Source organism: Vidua chalybeata, chromosome 14 (genome assembly GCF_026979565.1).
Source record: "Vidua chalybeata isolate OUT-0048 chromosome 14, bVidCha1 merged haplotype, whole genome shotgun sequence".
Lineage (NCBI taxonomy): Eukaryota > Metazoa > Chordata > Aves > Passeriformes > Viduidae > Vidua > Vidua chalybeata.
In genome coordinates this window covers 5,006,035-5,024,129 of record NC_071543.1, presented here as the reverse complement: position 1 = coordinate 5,024,129, position 18,095 = coordinate 5,006,035, and the positions used below count along the sequence as shown (strand labels likewise).

General features: G+C 40.4%; 1 protein-coding gene and 1 long non-coding RNA gene across 13 annotated transcripts in view; one reads left to right on the top strand and one right to left on the bottom strand.

Moving 5' to 3' along the window:
* Nucleotides 1-3,269: 3,269 nt before the first annotated feature.
* On the bottom strand, nucleotides 3,270-11,811 carry LOC128795293 (uncharacterized). 3 transcript variants are annotated; one of them, XR_008433472.1, is made up of 6 exons: nucleotides 11,725-11,811; nucleotides 9,314-10,352; nucleotides 7,135-7,227; nucleotides 6,564-6,624; nucleotides 5,021-5,198; nucleotides 3,270-4,477 (listed from the first exon to the last, which is right to left on the bottom strand). It is a non-coding gene; the product is annotated as an uncharacterized LOC128795293 (long non-coding RNA). The 3 variants fall into 3 exon arrangements; XR_008433470.1 differs by lacking the exon at nucleotides 6,564-6,624; XR_008433471.1 differs by lacking the exon at nucleotides 6,564-6,624 and having other exon boundaries at nucleotides 5,021-5,195.
* A 66-nt stretch (nucleotides 11,812-11,877) lies between these two features.
* The window catches only part of LOC128795290 (protein fantom-like), a 40,225-nt gene continuing 34,007 nt past the window's right edge, over nucleotides 11,878-18,095 (top strand). For 8 of the 10 annotated variants that reach the window (XR_008433469.1, XM_053955943.1, XM_053955942.1 and 5 more), the window contains exons 1-3: nucleotides 12,295-14,219; nucleotides 14,986-15,130; nucleotides 16,814-17,112. Coding sequence is in view for 9 of the 10 variants with exons in the window: in XM_053955943.1 (XP_053811918.1) it covers nucleotides 14,135-14,219; nucleotides 14,986-15,130; nucleotides 16,814-17,112 (529 nt within the window). In the remaining variant the exon portion in view is untranslated. Of the gene's footprint in view, nucleotides 11,906-12,294; nucleotides 14,220-14,985; nucleotides 15,131-16,813; nucleotides 17,113-18,095 lie in introns of those variants that run through there. The other 2 variants (XM_053955941.1, XM_053955940.1) reach the window with 2 other exon arrangements.

The following is an 18,095-nucleotide window of genomic DNA, read 5'->3' as shown; positions in this document are numbered from 1 at the left end:
AAAACTGGGGTTGGGGGCATGAGGATCGAGGGAATGGATAGGGCTCGTGCTGGGGTGGCCAGTCCCAGCACAAGAGAAGGACAGAGTGGAACGGGAGGCAGCAGGGAGACGGTAGCAACCCTGTGCCTTATTTTGGCAGGATCTATCTCCCGATCCACCCTTAGGGGAAATGGGGTTAGGAGCGAGGGGGGCGGAATAAGGGGTAGGAAAACTGGGACCCGAACTTTCCCCTTTTTGTTTAACTAAATTAAAAATAATATCATAAATAGGATAAAATCTCCCGACCCTAAAATTCCCAGAAACTTGTAAATCATAAATATAACGCCCAATTTTTCCCCAGAATGAAATAGAAAGAACATCCTCAGTAGAGGCATCTGAAAAATGATCAAAAATGAAAATAACAAAAGATTTAAGGACCCGCTTATTAAAAGAAACATTCCCGAACTGAAGGGTAGCTTTAACTTGGCAATAAAAGTCTCGTCTTGCAGGGGAGAGGCGGTTACCCATCTCCTCACTGCAGAAGAGAATCCCCACCAGAGCAAAGGAAAAGGAAAGGAAAAGATAAAAGTCTGCGTCGGCTGCTCTCCTCGGGCAGCTGCACTCACCCAACTACGACGCGGCGAAAAGAAAAGGCTGAGGCGGGGTAGTGGAGCTCTGCTGGTGTCGTGGAATCCGGGGCTTCCCTTGAAGCTGCAGGATCGGATGTCCACGACTTGTCAGCAGATCCAGGAGATAGGAGTCTTCTTAAAACAGAAGAACAGCTACTCCTGGGATTGGCGGCGAACGGCGCTTGTAGTCCCGCAGCGCAGGGTCACAGATCCTCACGCGGCAGGAGACGCTCGTCGGAAACCGGGGCAGCGATCACCGTGTTCGCGGCGCCAATTGTATAGAATTAGGTCCTCCGGGGGTTCCCTGGGTTCCCAGCCAGTCCGGGGGGTGATCCTCGGCTGGCCGGTCCGCAGGGAGGGGTAGATGTAACCCGGAAAGCTCCACCAAATAAAGACGAGACGTCTCCCGAGCAGCAGGATCCGAGAAGTTTATTGCAAGGAACAGCAACCTCCCGAAGGAAAAGCTGACTTCGAGAGCCCAGCACCAGGGCGGGACTGAGAATATAAGGGCAGAGGGATAGGAGTGGCTAGGGCACAAACCAACCAATGGGTAAAGGGTAGAGGGGAGGAGACGGGATGGGGTGACATGTAATGAACCAATCGGGATACAGGAGAGGAGTGGCATTCTAACAGGGTCCAATGGGATTAACAGAACAGAAGAACTTTCTAGAACTGGGGAGTGTGTTAAGCTTTGACAGACAGCCTCAACTGGGGAGGGAAACAGCATGTGATTGACAACTTTTTGCTATATTGAAGTCGCCTCCCAAGGGAGGGCGGGGACCCCTCCCACAATAGCTTAGTTATCAGGCTTAAACAATATGCTTTGAATTATTCCAGATCCTTTCAGTGCAGGTGCAGAACTAATATAAATCAGGCAATGAAATTGTGAATCAAGAGGAATGTTAGATGGTATTCTTGGCTTTTTCTTTGCAAATTCTAAAATATTAATTTGTTTTTAAAAGACTCTTAGATTTTCCTGGAGGGGCACAGGGGGGAAGTAATATCCTTGAAGTTCTAGTGGAACAGCTGGAGCAGAATTCAGAGGAAAGTAAGGTACTTTTTCTTTACTTTTTCTTTGCTTTTAAACCAAGAAAAGTGTTTCATGTGTTAGTGTCTTACAGGGATGAAGACAAGGAATTTTATACCTTTTGAGATAGCAATGAAGAACCAGCAAGTAATAAAAAACAGCATAGCAAAAAGAACAACGTAATTTCAAAGCACATGTTAAGGTAAAATACTGATCCTTTTGAAATTACATCAGCATTCTGCTAGGGAATTAATAGAGAGGATATCAGTCCTCATTTCCTCATTGCCAAACAGACAAGTAGAACGAGATTGGCCCAGTATGATGAGATACCTAAAATGGAAAACTAATCATGTCACTGCAATTAGTAGGGAGAAAAAAAAAAATTCTAACTTAGCCTGCGGAGGAGCTCCTCTGTTTATGAGCCTGATGTGACTTCATGCCCACCCAGAGACCATTTAACAGGTGTGCCTGAATTAGAGGGAATCTGACTCAAAGATCGTAGACAGGGGATGTTCCTGGAGATTTCAAGGCAGGACAGTGCCGATATTTTATTGGGACCGTGAATAACTAAAATGCTTGAAAATACGGGGAGTTATGTTTGTGATTATTATAATGTGCTGAGTCCAAAAGGGGTCATAGGTTAGATTTTGCCACAAGCTGTAAAAATAAGCTTGCAGATGAGCAACTGAAAGTATGATTATTCTCTAAAGATGCACTCTCAAATTGTGAACAGCTGTGCTCATTTCAATCTGAGAAACTGCAGTCTGTATAAAGTCTTTGTGAAGACCGAAATGTTCAAAGTATATATTGTGCACTATAGTAACATTTTGAAATGGTGGGAGTAAAAGATTCATAATTGAGAAAGCTTTGCCTAATAAGAGAACAAGACAAATTATGACTGTCAATAACACAACTGGTATTTAAATCCTAAACAGGCGAGAATGCAAGGTGGAAGGACGTGCATTTCTAAGCTGGTGGGTGCCTTGCTTGAAGCTGTGTTGCAAGCAGTAAGTACAGATTTACCTAAGTAATATTTTATACATTATACTACTGTCCCTAGTTCCTGTAGCATCTTGATTACATTGGTATTCTAAGTCCTCTGCACTTCCTTTGTGGGGAAGTGCTAACTTTGGCAACTGCAGCTTCCCAGCTCTAACACTAATGAAAAGGGAGTGCAAGTGAAAAATCTTTCATTTGTTGTGATTCTGCTGCTGAAGAGCCAGCAGAGGGAGCTTAAGTAACAAACCCTCTTCCCAAGGCTTATTAATAATGCAAAGGTATATAAACAAATAAACAAAAGTCTGCCATGATAGCCTATTCCCTGTAGGAAATGGGAGGAAAAAGAAGATCTGTAGCTCTTGAATGGAAAATGGTAAAATCAGTAGGAAAAGGAAACTTTCCTAGTAAACAAGAATGCACTAAAATTAACATTAAAAAAATCAGTTTTTTAAAAGACATAAATCTCTGTCAAATTTTCAGAGAATAAATGGTATTGCTATGTTCTTCAACTTTTATCCATATCCATGAAATTTGCTGTTAGTCTTGTTTACTTTTGCTTTTTTATGAATGCTCAGAGTTGTAAAAAAACAACATCTTGACTTTTTCCTTTACACAACATCGTCTTACAGGTGCTGTAACTTCAGGAAAAATAGTTGGGATAGATTTGCACTGCACTTTCTAACACAGTAGAATAATGTCCAAGAAATTCCTAAGTCCTTTTATCTCTTTACCTATCTCATCAGGACAATCAAGTTGGTAGAAAGTAAGTGATAAACAAACAGGAAAATAATGTCCATCTCTTTTTCAAGGAGCTACATAACCTCAGCTGGCTTTTTCAGCTCAGACAAGCTCCAGGACCACTTGACAGAGCAGTGACAGAGGAACTCTAGTTCCTGCTCAGCTGAGGAGCCTGGGGCACTTTGTTAGAATGTCATGAGCACCTTATTTCAAGAGTATAAATTTTGCCTATGCTGGCATCTTTGAGGAACATAATTTTGGGCAACTATATCAAGGTCTGGAAAAGACATGAAGAAGAATCACAAGTGTGTTCTCAGGTGGTTTTTCTTTCCTTGTTTTGAAATATGTATATATCTGTGCTCAATATTTATGGCACTATGAGTTATATTTGAGTTATATATGAGTTATTAGAAGGGTTGGAGTTCTAAGGAAATTATATCAAAGATTTCCTAAGACCTGGTGGCTAGAAAGATTGGTTAGTATTGAATAAGAATTTTCTAATAACAACTTTGCTGTTAGAGCTCAATATTGATTGTGTAGCTTGTGGCTGAGCTGTCCACAGGGCACATCATAAAATTATATCCTCTCAGTTTCTTTCACTTGAGGCATATTAGACTACAGCTACTGAAACAAGTGTCAGTGATCTATAGACTTGCTGAATGTATAGTTGATTTCCAGCCATACACACATTTGTTTCACGTTGCCACTTCTAAGTGCCAAGTTTGGGAGTGCTCTCCTTGAATATGCTAGACTTTCAAGTTATGCACACTGTTCTGATTTGCTTTGCATCCCCATAAATAAAACTGCTTTATGGCTTTGACAACAGGAAAGCAGACCCCTCAATGAAAAATTTCTGAGTTCCTTTCTTCTTCTTTTGGGTCAATACAGCACTTGGCTGCCTGCCTCTTTGCAGCCAAGCAATCAATCCCCTTCAGAAAAGACTGAGACTAATTTCACACTTGCTGTGTACTTCATAATTGGCCCAGTTCATTCCAGTTTCAAAATTATTTATTTTGTCATGATGATAATCTCTTTCCAGTAGTCCTAAAGTGTCACCTTGTGGCTTATGCTGGTTATGATTTTATATTTTCAAGAGAATACATCCCTAAACAAAAAATACAGAAAATCTGTAAGTTCCTCTCCAGGTATTCATAAAATTAATTTGGGGAGTCAAGATTATTTTATTTTAACTGAGATTACATTCTTGAAATAACTGGTGATAGGTAAAAGCAAAAAACTACTAAGCAGTTCATAATCTATTTGGAAGCTACTGATAGATTTTTCTATGGTCAATTGCAGTCACGTGACTTTATGATGTGTGAAAAAATGAAATGTAACAAATCATTAGGTCTTTAAAATGCTGACTACTGAGTAATAAACTTAAGCTTCACACTACAATGAAACAAACAGAAATGTTTATTTTGAGTGGAAAATGTATGTGTGACTTTTGCCAGTGGGTGGAGTCAGAGACACAGACACCAACTTAAGGAATAGTGGCATTTACTATGATGTAAAACTGCAAAGAATCACAAAAGGATAAGCTAGGCAAGGCACCTAACTGTGAGCAAATAATTACAAAGGGACAAGCTAAGCAATGCTAATCATTGCTAGGAAAGAATGCCTTCAGTGGTTAAGAAAGATACCTCACCAGTTACCCCAATGATGATACATCATCCAAGCCCGAGAGACATCAGCTCTGTGGGGAAACTGTCACAGCCAAGGACTGGAGAACCACGCCAGGAACTGGGAACTCCTGCAGTGCCTCCTCCTTTGCAGGCCACGAGGCTCCCCCACTTTGCTGTGAGAGTGGTCCAGCTTTTACACTGCTAAACAAAACAGCTGACATAATTTCTAATTTCATTTTCCTGTCAACTTTCTCCCAAAGCCTGGCCAGGGCTCAAGGAGGATGCAAGGGAGTTGTCTTTGATCCTATACCCCCTAATAAGGCTGGATGTGCCCGTATCCTGTTTCTAGATTCAGAAAGGTGAACGTGTTTAGCCAGTAAATGAACACATATAACTTTGTTCATGAGTTATATATATAACAGCTATGTATATAACATTTAGTTGGAAGGTTCATCTAGAGGTCAGCTTTGGCTTGGGCCTGTTGTTACAGCCTTGGTACTTCACTGACCCAAAGCACACGGGATCTAAATTCATTTGCACAAAGGGCAGTGGAATTAATGTATAGACAAGATGATCTTTCTGAGATGAGAATTGCTAATGAAACATATTCCTGTTGTTTCAAGCTCATTTGTGTGTAATATTTTATACTGCATAACATGTCTTTAAAATAGATTTTTGAGTTATAAGTTGTGACTGAGCTACCACAGATGCCCACTTTAGTGATAATTTCCAATGCTTCTGAAGTACTGCTAAGGTAAATTAGATATTGATTTCTGACAAAATGGAAGATTTGTCTCATTGCTGAATTTTGAACCTTACACGTTAAATAAGAATTTGATAGCTGATGGTAAAACTTATTGTTCTGTTTGATATATGCAGAGTCCTGAACTGAAAGATGCCACTGCACAAGTGCTCAGTTTAAAAACAAAGAAACAAAAACAACAACAGCAAACTGTTTTCCCTGTCAGCTCTGCTCTGCTGGAGCTTTGAGTGATGACTCTGAAGTGTTTCCTTTTTGCCAAATAATTTTCTTGGGGTGTCAGGTTATTTCTGCTACAAGCAGTAAATTAATGACAACTGTGACTGGCACTGTCAGTGTTCACACACCCACAGGTGACTCCTCACTGGCTGACATTGTTCACTTGCTGCGTGGCTGTGACTGAGAGCAGCATATTGAATTAATTATTACTGGATATCTGTTATCTGCAAATCTCATGTGTTAAATCAGGCTTGCTGATAAAGCAAGAGATATTTCGGAACCAAGAATGCCAAGAAAACAATTACTGACAGTTTAGCACTACCAGTTTAAAAATGAAATATGTAGAAAAAGAAAATCATCTTCTTTATCCTTTAGTATTTAACTTCTCTTTTAACATCAAAGTTATAAACCCTGTGTCAGAATATGTGATGAGCTTCTGCTGAAAGTCATTAGCAGTGGTATAACAATTCTAAAATTTTTATGTCAAGCAACATAAAGTTAAATGAGCTAGACCTTGGGTTCAAAGAGAAGATGAGTTTTTATGTAAATTAAAACAGATTTTTACTGGCCATTATTCAAGTGTTTACCTGTTTCCATTAAAACTACATTGAGTTCAATCAGTATGCCTTTCAATGCATGCATTTCTCCCTAAACAAGGAGCATTTTTGTCATGATTATTTCAATTGGATTTTAAGTCCATGAAAGTTTAATTTAAGTAAAAAGTGAGATGGTTTTCTCAGGCTTGAAAGTTAGCATCCTGAGATCCTATTTAAAAATGTAAACAATTTTTAAAATTAATCGTCTCCAAAGACTTCTTCTTAGCATTTGGGATCAAATATCTTTAATTGCAAAAGGCTTAAATTTATCTACAATTAATGCAATGCTATCTGTATATATCTAAAAAGGTTTTGTTTCTGGTAACTAAATATAACTATTATAAAATAATTCAGAAATGGGCAGAATATAGATTAATTTAAATATAAAATATGTAAACATAACTGAACCTTATTCAAATCTCTGTGGAAAAAAGGCCTGTGGATGTAGATTTCTATGAATATATATTCTATGTACGCCAACAGAAGTGAAGCATTTCATGCTGCAAGGAGAAACCAGAATCCAAGGAAGCAGGGAGTTCACAAATGATGAACAAGTGACGACCTTAGCGAGTGGCTGAAAACAGAGGGCCATTTTCCACGGATAAAGAAGTCATTTCCCCAGGGTCCGGGTATCAGCTCAGAGGTGGTGTTGGGGCTGTAAGGGAATGCAGGGTGCTAGTTTCGGTAAGCTTTAGTTTTGGAGAAATCCAGAGAAGTTTGCAAATTTTTAGGTTGGCAACCAAGTCAGCCATTGTGAGTGGCCACAAATGGAGGCCATTTTCCATGGGAAAAAGAAGTCATTTCCCCAGGGTCTGGGTATCAACTCAGAGGTGGTGTTTAGGGCTATACGGGAATGCAGGGTTCTTGTTTCTGTAAGCGTTAGTTTTGGAGAAATGCAGCAAAGTTTCCAAATTTTTACATTGGCACACCACTATTGTCCACTACAAGTGACTGCAAATAGATGCAATTTTCCATGGGAAAAAAAAGTCGTTTCCACAGGGAAAGGGTATCAGCTCAGAGGTAGCGTTTGGGGCTCTTATGACATCCAGGGTCCTAATTGCTGTCATCTTTAGGTCTGGAGAAATGCAGCGAAGTTCGCAAATTTTAAGTTTCGCCACACAGCTGTCGGCCTGTACAACTGGCTGCAAATGGAGGCCATTTTCCATGGGAAAAAGAAGTCATTTCCCCAGGGTCTGGGTATCAGCTCAGAGATGGTGTTTGGAGCTGTACAGAATGATTTGGCTTAGTTCCGGGCAGCTTTACTTTTGGAGAAATCCAGCAAAGGTTAAAAATTTTTAGGTTGGCAACCCAATGTCGCCCATTGTGAGTGGCCACAAACAGAGGTCATTTTCCATGGGAAAAATAAGTAATTTCCCCAGGGTCTGGGTATCAACTCAGTGGTGGTGTTTGGGGCTCTGAGGGAATGCTTGGGCCTAGTTGCTGTCAGCTTTACTTTTAGAAAAATCCAGCAAAGTTTGCAAATTTTTAGGTAGGTGCCCAACTGTTGACCTGTGCAAGTGGCCGCAAACAGAGGCTATTTTCCATGGGAAAAAAAAAGTCATTTCCGCAGGGTCTGGTTATCAGCTCAGAGGTGGCATTTGGGGCTCTAAAGGCATCCAGGGCCCTTAGTGCTGGCATCTTTACTTTTAGAGAATTTCAGCAAAGTTTGCAAATTTTAAGGCTGGTGCACAACTGCCGTCCTGTACTGTGGTAGTGGGGTTTTGAAGTTTATTTGTTTAAGAAATTGTTTAAAATGTTGTAATGGTTTGTTCCTATTCACCCCTGTTCAGTTTTCCTTATGGTCTCTCCCCACAGTTGTTTACCACCTGTTTTCCGTCTTTTCCCATGTTGGTTCTGGTGTCAGTCATTCTTATGCCTCCCTTATTTCCAGATCCTTCCCTGTCCATCCTCCAAATCCTGCCCTGCAGCTTGTCTGTCATTATTTGCTACACCCATTTATCTAGAACCTTCGTTGTCAGTTATGATATTTCCCTTCACTCATTGGTATATTAAGTATGCACTCTCCCCTTCTCCTTCCCTATTGGTTTTATGCTTACATCTATCCACCCCATACTCCTCCTGTCTAGCCCTTGGTTTGTTGTTAGGCTGACCCACCCCTGGCGACAGCCCCCCTTTAAAAGCTGCCGTTTTTCTCTGCTTCCAGCCCTTTTGCCTCTGCCTCCCCTTTGAGCTGCTACACTGTGTCACCTGTGCTGCTCCCTACTCGGGGAGAAATAGACAGCTAGGAGACACAAGCAAGGGTCCTTATCTCTTTCCTTTTCCTCAATCCTTCGACATGAGTCCATTCTTATCAGCCACTGCTGTCGGTAAGGGACTGTTGTAGTGTGTTTTGTTTAAATTTATGTTTGCCCCTGTTCTCCTCCTTAATCCCCTCCTCTCCCAAGCTGCCAAGGCCTTCCCTAACCCACTCCATTCCAAGTTGTCAATCTTCCTTGTCCCATCCCTTTTCTCCAGAATGTTCCTTGTCAATCCTCCCTATCCCTACCCCTTTTTCCGGAGAGTTCTTAGTCTGTCTTGTTGAACTGAACACCCCATTTGTTACTTTGTATATTCCCCTCCCCTGTTTTCCCTGATAGGTTTGTAAACATTTTGCCCCACCTTAGACTCCTCCCTTACCATATCCTCATTGGTTCACTTTCCTAGACCACGCCTCCTATGTTATCCTATAAAATTTCTGTTCACCCCCTGAGCCTTGTCTTGGAATCCAGGAATAAGCCCACCTCGTTTCACTCCAAGACCCGTGTCCTCATGATCTGTCCCTGTGCCGAACCTGCCGAAAACTGGGAGCAGCAGAGCTCACAGGGGGACAGTCGCACCCCTGGCGCCGCCGCCCAGCACGCCCCAATCAGCGCGCTGCTACATTCCACAGTGTCACAAGGAGTCTCCTGGGTGGCATGGGGTCACAACAGAACGTGGGTTCCCTGCAGCCCCACTGTGTCACAATGGCCCCTGGCTTCCACAAGTGCCCTAGTGGAGCTGCTGACCCCCACCCAGCAGCTAGAGGAGAAGCAGCAGGGACAGCATGCGCACAGTGCCATGGTCCCTCTGTGGCACACGTGGCCCTGTCCCTGCCACAGCCAGGGTACATAACATCCAATCTGAGTCCTTAGCTGTGCAGGTGACAGTCACGTCCAGGGGCACGGCTGCTCCCGAGGGGACCCCCTGGGGCGGGAGGCCATCAGGGATTTGTTCCCCACCCACACACTGCAGCTCCCTGTGCCAGGTGGGACTTCACAGACTTCCTCTGTGAAGGCAGTGCTCTACTGTCACTGAAACTATGGCAATAACAGAAACTCTCCAACAACATCTTTTCAATGTTGGAGAATTATGTAGTACTTTATTCTGGCCGGGATTTGCAATAGAAGTTATTTCATCCACACGTGCATGGATTGTGCAGTGAAAATCATTCCATCACATGAGGTTCTTTACCAGACTTTTCACATATTCATACATACAAAACACAAAGAAATTCTTGTTCACTGGTCTTAAATTACACGGTTCTTAGTATTTCATCTCCTATTGGTTAACGATCCCTTTGCCTTTGATGCTAATTTGGTCATTATTCTTTGGTTCTCTTATCAGTCTTTTCCCAGACAAATGTCTCCAACTGCACCAGGGGGTAATGTTCACTTAGCTCCTGTGTATTTTCTGGCTACTCCCAATCTGTCCGTGTTAAATTCATCAGGCCTCACCTGGTGAGCAGTCTTATGAAGAGAAATTTTGAAATCCCACTCCCCCTGGACAAAGGTGAACAAACTCCTGTGTGGAAAAAAAAAAAATTAAAAGTTGTATCATTTCCAACATTACGGCTTCCAAACTTTTTCCAGATCCTCTTCCCAAGAATGAATTTTTACAGCATCCTCCTCCTCTTGGGCTTGGAATATTAAATACTAGCATAAACAATTTCTTTTCTGCTACACACTTAATCTTACTTAAAACTGAGTGACTTGCAAAGTGGAAATTGCTGTATGACAGCTTGTCATGGTTTTACATTTAGGGAAGTGATGGAAAGCTTCCAGCCACTAGAAAGCTGGACATGCTTCTGTGAAAAACACATACTAAAGAAAAAAAAAAAAAAACCCAAAAAAAAAAAAAAAAAAACCAAAAAAAAAAAAAACCCAGGAATTTCCTCTTTTCCTTCCAATCTAAGAACAAGTAACAAGGCCGGCCCAGCCCCATCTCAGCCAATCTCTGGGATTTTGATAGACAGCATTTAACTGCATACAACTATACCAAAACAAGACCAATTACAAAATAATCAGGTTGTCCTTAAAGAGTTAAGAATTTTACTACTGCCAACAGGCTCTAAAGTTATTTTTCTATTAAAATCCTTAGTTGCAGACTTAGATCAGATCTTTCCCTGGCTGTGTGAGCCAAAATATATGCAGGTAACCAAGATGGCCACAATCCACATCTGAAGTATAAAGAATATATTTATTCAATCACCACACTGGCAAAACAGCGGACACAGACACTGCCAAGCTTATTCTATCTCAGCAATGGCAAAAAGTGCATGCAACAGGCCTGTGCACTGCTTTAACACAACATCAGGCCTGGCACAGGCATGTTGCTTTGCAGGGCTGTGTTTTTACAATCTTTTTTATCTCTATTCCCCCATCTCCCTCACCAAAAGTAGGGCCAAGCATATGGGAAAAATGCACTTAAATCTTTAACATCCTGTTATCTTCTTTGAGCGAATTCCATTTCTCTCTGCTGAGAGAAAGCAAACACAAATACCTAAAATTTCCACACTGAATTTCAGGATCTGTCACAGACAAGGTTGGTCTTTGAGGGAAAACAGTTCTAGAAACAACTCTGTCATCACCAATCCATTTTTAACCTTTTCCTCCCAACACCTGCCCCATAGTGAAACACTTTTAATGTTGAATAGCAAATTAATAGCAATACCAAACTCAGTATACCCTGTACAGGTGTATCTGATTGCAATCTTAGAAAGCTTTTTCTAATCTTTTTATAGAATTAGCCTTCCTTCCATTAATACCACTAAAATGACTTTCAAAGTTACTGCTTTTCTGGATTGCTATTCTGTAAACAAACCCAGCAGAGGTACAACAGCCATCAAGAGCAGCATTCAAGAAAACGCTTGCATCCTGCACATTTGAAGCAGCACCTCCAGCTCTCGCTGCAGGTGCCCAGCTTCGTTCCCCGAGCACTGCGCGGCGCCCCGCCTCGCCACGAACTACAACTCCCAGCAGGCAGCGGGGCGCGCGACCCCGGAAGCGGACGGAGCCGTTTGTTCCGCGGCGGCGGCGGCGGCGTTGTGCCGGGGATCGCGCCGGGCCGGCGGGGCGGTGAGTGGGAGCGGCTGCTCCTCCTGCGGGCACGGCTGCTCCTCCTGCGGGCACGGCTGCTCCTCCTGCGGGCACGGCGCGGGGAGCGCGGCGCGGCCGGAGCTGCTCACGGGGATGCGGCACCGCTGCCTCCGGGGAGGCCTGCGGAGCAGCTCGTGAAGAGATAATGTCAGGCCCGTGAGGCCACTCGCGCGCAGTTCGGTGCCCCTGGGAAAAGCAGCGTCTCACCGCTTTATTCAGAGCAGCCCGAGAGGCTTTTTCGGTTGCAGTATCTATTTTGTACCTAAAAAACGGGAGTTGGCCGCTGGGTTCAAACGGGAGGTGTGTTCCCCTGCCCGAGTATGGGAAAATAGCAAGGAAAGCATCATTTTGGTCATGTACAAGACTCATGAAATTCTAAACACACATTGAAACAATTAAATACCGTAATTTTTAAGATTTCCCTAGAACCCCTTTCCCCAGAAGGGCTTCCTACCCCCACTGGGTGAGTACTTTTAAAAATTTAGGTAATCCATCTTTAGTTTTGCTGCTTTGGAATGCTGCTGGTGCAACAGTTTGCTTCTGTGAGTTATATAAAAATTTGGATCTAAAGCATGAGATTTGACTCTCTAGTTTTAAGTATTCATCTCGTTACAGACTGGTCTCGCATAACTCAGCAATATGCAGTGTTTTGTAATTTGTCAGATGGTAATAAAAACATTAAATACTGCAGTATATAAGAAAGTTAAAGTTTCTTGAACCCCAGTAACAATAAAATTATTGCTTATATCTAACTGGAAGTTCTTATAGGCTAATTCTAGAGACATGGAAAATTTTCCTCTCTTTGTATATGAAGTTCTTTTCACTTATTTTTGATTAACAAAAGTGCTGAAGTGACTGTATGGTAACTTTTCTTGGAAATAAAATGTCATTAAAATTTATAAGGTTCAGCATAGCATCTGGATCTGTCCAAGTATTAATTGTTATTTTATTCTAAATTCCAGTGGTGAAAAAGATTGAAAGCAAGACTGACTTGTTGGCAACAGAACTTCCATTAATCCTCTTTGTTCCTTTAGGACAAAGCCATATGGAGACTTGTTTATGATAGAGGGCTTTGCTGGTAGAAGAAAGGCATCACTTAGGCAGTAGTTTTGATGATAAAATTAAGAGATATTTCGTGGAATGTCTGTGGATTATACTGTGTCACTTCTGTCTTGTGATGCAAGTTTTTTAACATCGCTGTTAATATGCCAATGGATTCCTAGATATTTTTGGATTCACAAAGGATTTATATCATCTGAAGGGTGTAACAATGTGGGGGTAAAAGGCCATCCTAAGAACTTCATGTGTCTCCTTTTCGTGCTATTTCAGCATTCCTTAATTCTCTGGCCAACATTTAATTTTCTGCACTGGAAGATAAGAAAGAAACGGCAGCATTTTCGTATATTACAGTGATTAATTAATACTTTATTAATCACACTATGTCATGTAGCTGAACTTTCTGTTGTCCCAAAAAATAAATGTGTTTGGATTTATGAATATCACTCATAGGAATGTCTCTATTTTAAGAAGTAATTTCTCTTAGGACAATGATTGAAAGAAGTCTAAGAGATTGGCAGGTAACACTGAAATGACTCCATAATCCCCAGCACCTCATTTTAGGGTCCCATTCAGAATGTGAAGGGTGGCATTCCTTACCTACCAGTTGATGCCTTAAGCTTTGACCTGACTTAAAATGAACAAACAATTTAAAAAAACCCCACAAAACAAAAACAAATAAACAAAACTCAAAAGCAAAAAAAAAAAAAAAAAAACCAAAAAAAACCCAAAAAAAAACCAAAAAAAAAAACCAAAAACACATAAAAAAAATCCTCAGATCCTTCTCCCACATCCACTTGGAAATATGGCCATAGCCCAAAAGATTGCTGAAGACAATTTAAAACTAGAGTTTTAAAAGCTCATACATTCTGCATGCATTAAATACAATTGGAGCTAGCTACTGCATATCCAAATAAGCCATATTTTGTGCATGTATTAAAAGTGGCATAATGTTAAACTTGAAGGTTTTGATTGTCCTCTGAGGAATTCAGTTGAGATAGGAGCATTTACAGTAATACACGAGTTGGTAATTCCAATGAATCTGTCATTACTTTTGCCATCATTTTATATTATGTTTTATAGTTCATTCTAGTCTCACAGTTTACATTGCAGATGGAGAAGCATTTGAATTTTGTTATTCCTTGGTAAGCCATGCCTGTTTCAGCTGATGAAACTGTGGGGAACCTGTCTGTGAGAGATACAGTCCTTACTCCAGCTGGAATTGAAGAATTACAAGGTTTGTACCAGATGCTCTTTATTGCAATTGCAGACTTTGATCAGTGGCTTCCTTAGCTTCTTTCTAAAAACGTTTCACAAAATGAAGTTCAAAATCTGGGTTAAATTTTGAAAGGTACAGTGACTCATTCTATGTTCAAGCAGGTTGTTGTAAAAGAGTAGTTGCTGTGAGATGCTAAAAACTGGAAAGCTCATCAAGCTATAGCATTCATCCTTCCAGAAGGAAAGAGAATGCTTTTTTGCTGAACTTGAGGACAAGGTCAGATCCATTTAAGAAAATGGAAACCAAAAGTACCATGCAGTTCTTACATGTTACTCAGCTGCTATTAGAATGGAACTGCTGGGCTTAGTCTTCTTAGTTGTTTTCACAACTGTGAGTTAATTCTTTAAAGCTTCAAGAGAGTACATTCACTTTGAAACAGATTAGAAAACATCTCAATGGTAATGCTCATCCTATCTTTTAATTAGTATGTTTGACCATTCCTGGTTGCTTGCTAAATTGTTATCTTTACATTGCCTGGTAGGTAATCAGTTTGCTGCATCATTTGAACTATGTTTTTTTTAGTCTCTTAGAGAAAGAAAAAAGGAAGTGATTAACCTGCCAGTAAGTCTGAGGAAATTAATCAATAGGCTGAAACGAGTGTAAAATATCATATTACTTGAAAATTTTCGTTAATTTTTTCTCAGAATTTCAAAGTGAGTTAGACTTTGAATTATATGTTGTTGAATGTATTGAAGGTAATTTAAAATTGCCTTGGTTTGGGTAGAATCATCATCTACACAGAATGTAAAAGCTCGACAACTCATATCAAGAATCAGTCGAGAGGAACTGGAAGACAGATTTCTTCGTCTACATGATGACCACATCCTACTCAAACAGCATGCCAATAAGCAAGAGAAGAAAATTAAAAGGTATGGGGTTTAATATTTTTATTCTAACTCACAGTACCTTTTTGTCCCCTTAAAGCATCATCAACAAATTAATAATCATGCCGATTTCTCTCAGAGCACTTTTTAATGCAGTAGCAAAAATCACCCACTGGACATGATTTTTGTATTGATTTCTACAATCTATTGTCTCTGAATATGTGAGATGGTTTTTGCAAGGACCCCTATTAGATCTCCCTGTACAGAGGTACACTGCTGTCTGCTACATCAGAGATGATACCTTGGATTCCCAGCTGTGCTGGTGGAGTGTTCTGGGAGTTGGAGAGCGGACTGTAGAAGCCTAATGGTTCTTCAGACATTTCATTCTAGAATCAAAATGGTCTATCCATAGAGATTCTGCCCTTTTTTTGTCCCAGTCTGTCTTTCAAGAAGTTGAATGGCATCTAGCTTTTTATTGGTGAATTAGCACTAAAATGTCTTTTTAATCATCACTCCTTTATTCAGTGTAGTAGATAACTGTCACATTATGTCACAGTACAAGCTGGCTTGTACTGGGCAGTTAATTCGGCACAAATAAGAAACCTGCCAGCTCCATAAAACTGGCACTTGGGTTGACTGACAGGAACCTCAGCCAATTACATTCCATCCTGAGCTGCAGACATCTCACTAGTCTGGGAGCTGGGTGGTGTCAAAGATCAGACCAATGAGCTATCCAGACTGGGTTTTTCAAACCCCTTTATAAAGAGGGGCTTGAGGAATAAATGCGCTCTTTTGCCGCATGGACATTGGAGTGTGTGTTGTCCCTGTGTCCAGCCACTGACACCACAAAACACGTGGATACAAATTGTAATAGATAACTTCAGTGAAGAAGTCCCAAATAGCATAGGGAGCACAGTACCCAGTTTACCCACAAATATACGAGCAACTTTAGGCTGATTATTAAACTCAGTGTGTTAGGATTTGTGTGCTAATCTTTGCCAGGACTTAGTGTGGTGTCAAACTGATCTGGACTGTGAAGAACTGTTTGTAGTATTACAACACTGCAGAAGGGCTCAATGCTGTGACTCTGTTTACATTGTGCTAATTTTTAACAAAGTCTTTCTGCATCTAAGCCAGTTTCTAGTGAGGAGCTAATGAATTCATCAAAGGGTAGTTGAAAATATTGGCTATTTCATACTTTAATATTGTCTATTTCATACTTCAAAGTCCAAACCATTATTTTCTTTTGACTCAGTATTCAGTGAGCCACTTTCCAGTTGACCAGCATTACATAATTTCCATCTTTTCTGTCAGGTTGTTGTCAAATACAAGATTGTAGATTAAATGAATTGTTTTGTTATTTCAAATGGCAGTCCCTATGTTTTTGTGCACAGGGAATACCGCTTATTATCCACTTACACCAAGTGGGTGTACTCATAGTCCACTTAGGTAAAATTGCATACAATGTAAATGTGTCCTTCCTTTACTAAACTTAAATGTCAAGCCTTAAGAAACTTATTCGTCAGTAGTATAAAGCAGATTGCTGCTCAGTGGTATCAGTTATCTTCAAGGAGTTTGTCACAAGCAACAATAGTTACATCAAAACTTGAAATTTATTATCAAGGTTCTGTGCTGGAGTCTCCACAGTGGTTCTGTTCCTTTCAACAGAATACTTTTTTGCTGAATTTTCACATTATTTTTCTTTTTTTTTTTAATTGTTTTCCCCAGAACAACCACCAAGTTAATGCGGCTTGTTAATGATAAAAGAAAATGTGACCAGGCTGGCTCTGGACCCAAGCAGCTGGGTCAGGCTCTGGAGCTGGAAGAAATGATTGAGCATTTGCAAGAAAAAGTTCGTGAGCTTGAGAAACAAAATGAGAGCCTCCACAACAAACTCATTTCAACTAAACAGCAGCTCCAGATTCAAGGCCATAGGCCTTGTCAGTACAGCTCCGTTCAAGCTCGTGTGAACACTGGTCTCAGAAAAGAGAGTGAGACTGCTGGCATGCCAGAGCACACCAAGAAGGGTATAATTCACTTTTATTAAAACAGCAGACTCTTTGGTTGCACTTGAAACCATGATTCTGAATTTCAAAATATTTTTAGTGCAGATCAGAAAATATGCAGAGCAATTACTGAAAAATAAAATGCCTGGAAAAAATAAGGATAGTTTAGCTGTCTCTAAGGTATTAAGAGACAAGAAAACTCTACAAATAATAATTAGAGCTTCCTATATCTGCTTTTTGTTTGGCTGATTTAAAAGTACCCTTGAAAGCTAATCAGGTATGGATGTTCTGTAAATACTTGCTTTCTTTTTTGAGTGCAGTCATCTAGGAAATAACTTCATTTGAACAAAAGTAAACAAAACAAAAAAAAATCTATACATACACACACACACACACATATATATATATATATGTGTGTGTGTATTGCAATTACCAGTACCTTAAAATAACACATAAAGATCAAATTTGGAAATAGGTCAAGTTAATGAAGCAAAGTAGGTAAGTTTTTTCAGGCATTTTGGGAAACTGCTGGTATCATTGTACCTTGAACTTAAGTGATGGAATTCTGAGGAATGGCTGCCTTAATGCTGTCTTTGAAATGAAATGTATTTGGTCCCACCTCAAAACTTGGTTAATTTCTTCTTTCTAAGAGTAGGAGAAAAATGTGGAGAAAACATTGCATTTTCTCCTAAAGTAATAATTGTTCCTTAATTAATTTCTCACTTCTCTTCTTCACCATGGTCTTAGGATGCTTCTAAACAACACAAGGAAATTATCTACGCTGCTACTAAAATACAGTCCTAACAATTGCATGTCTGGGTGAATGACACTTGGGATTTTGCAAAGAAATTGCTGAGAAAAAGTGATTACAAATCCATGTTCCTGTCTAATAATACTGTTATTTCTCTTTTTTGAAGACACGATCTGTGTTCTCTGTCTTTGAAAGTAAAATCTTCTAAAAATCTCTCAGGACATGTTTTTAACAGTTCACTTTAGCACTGTTC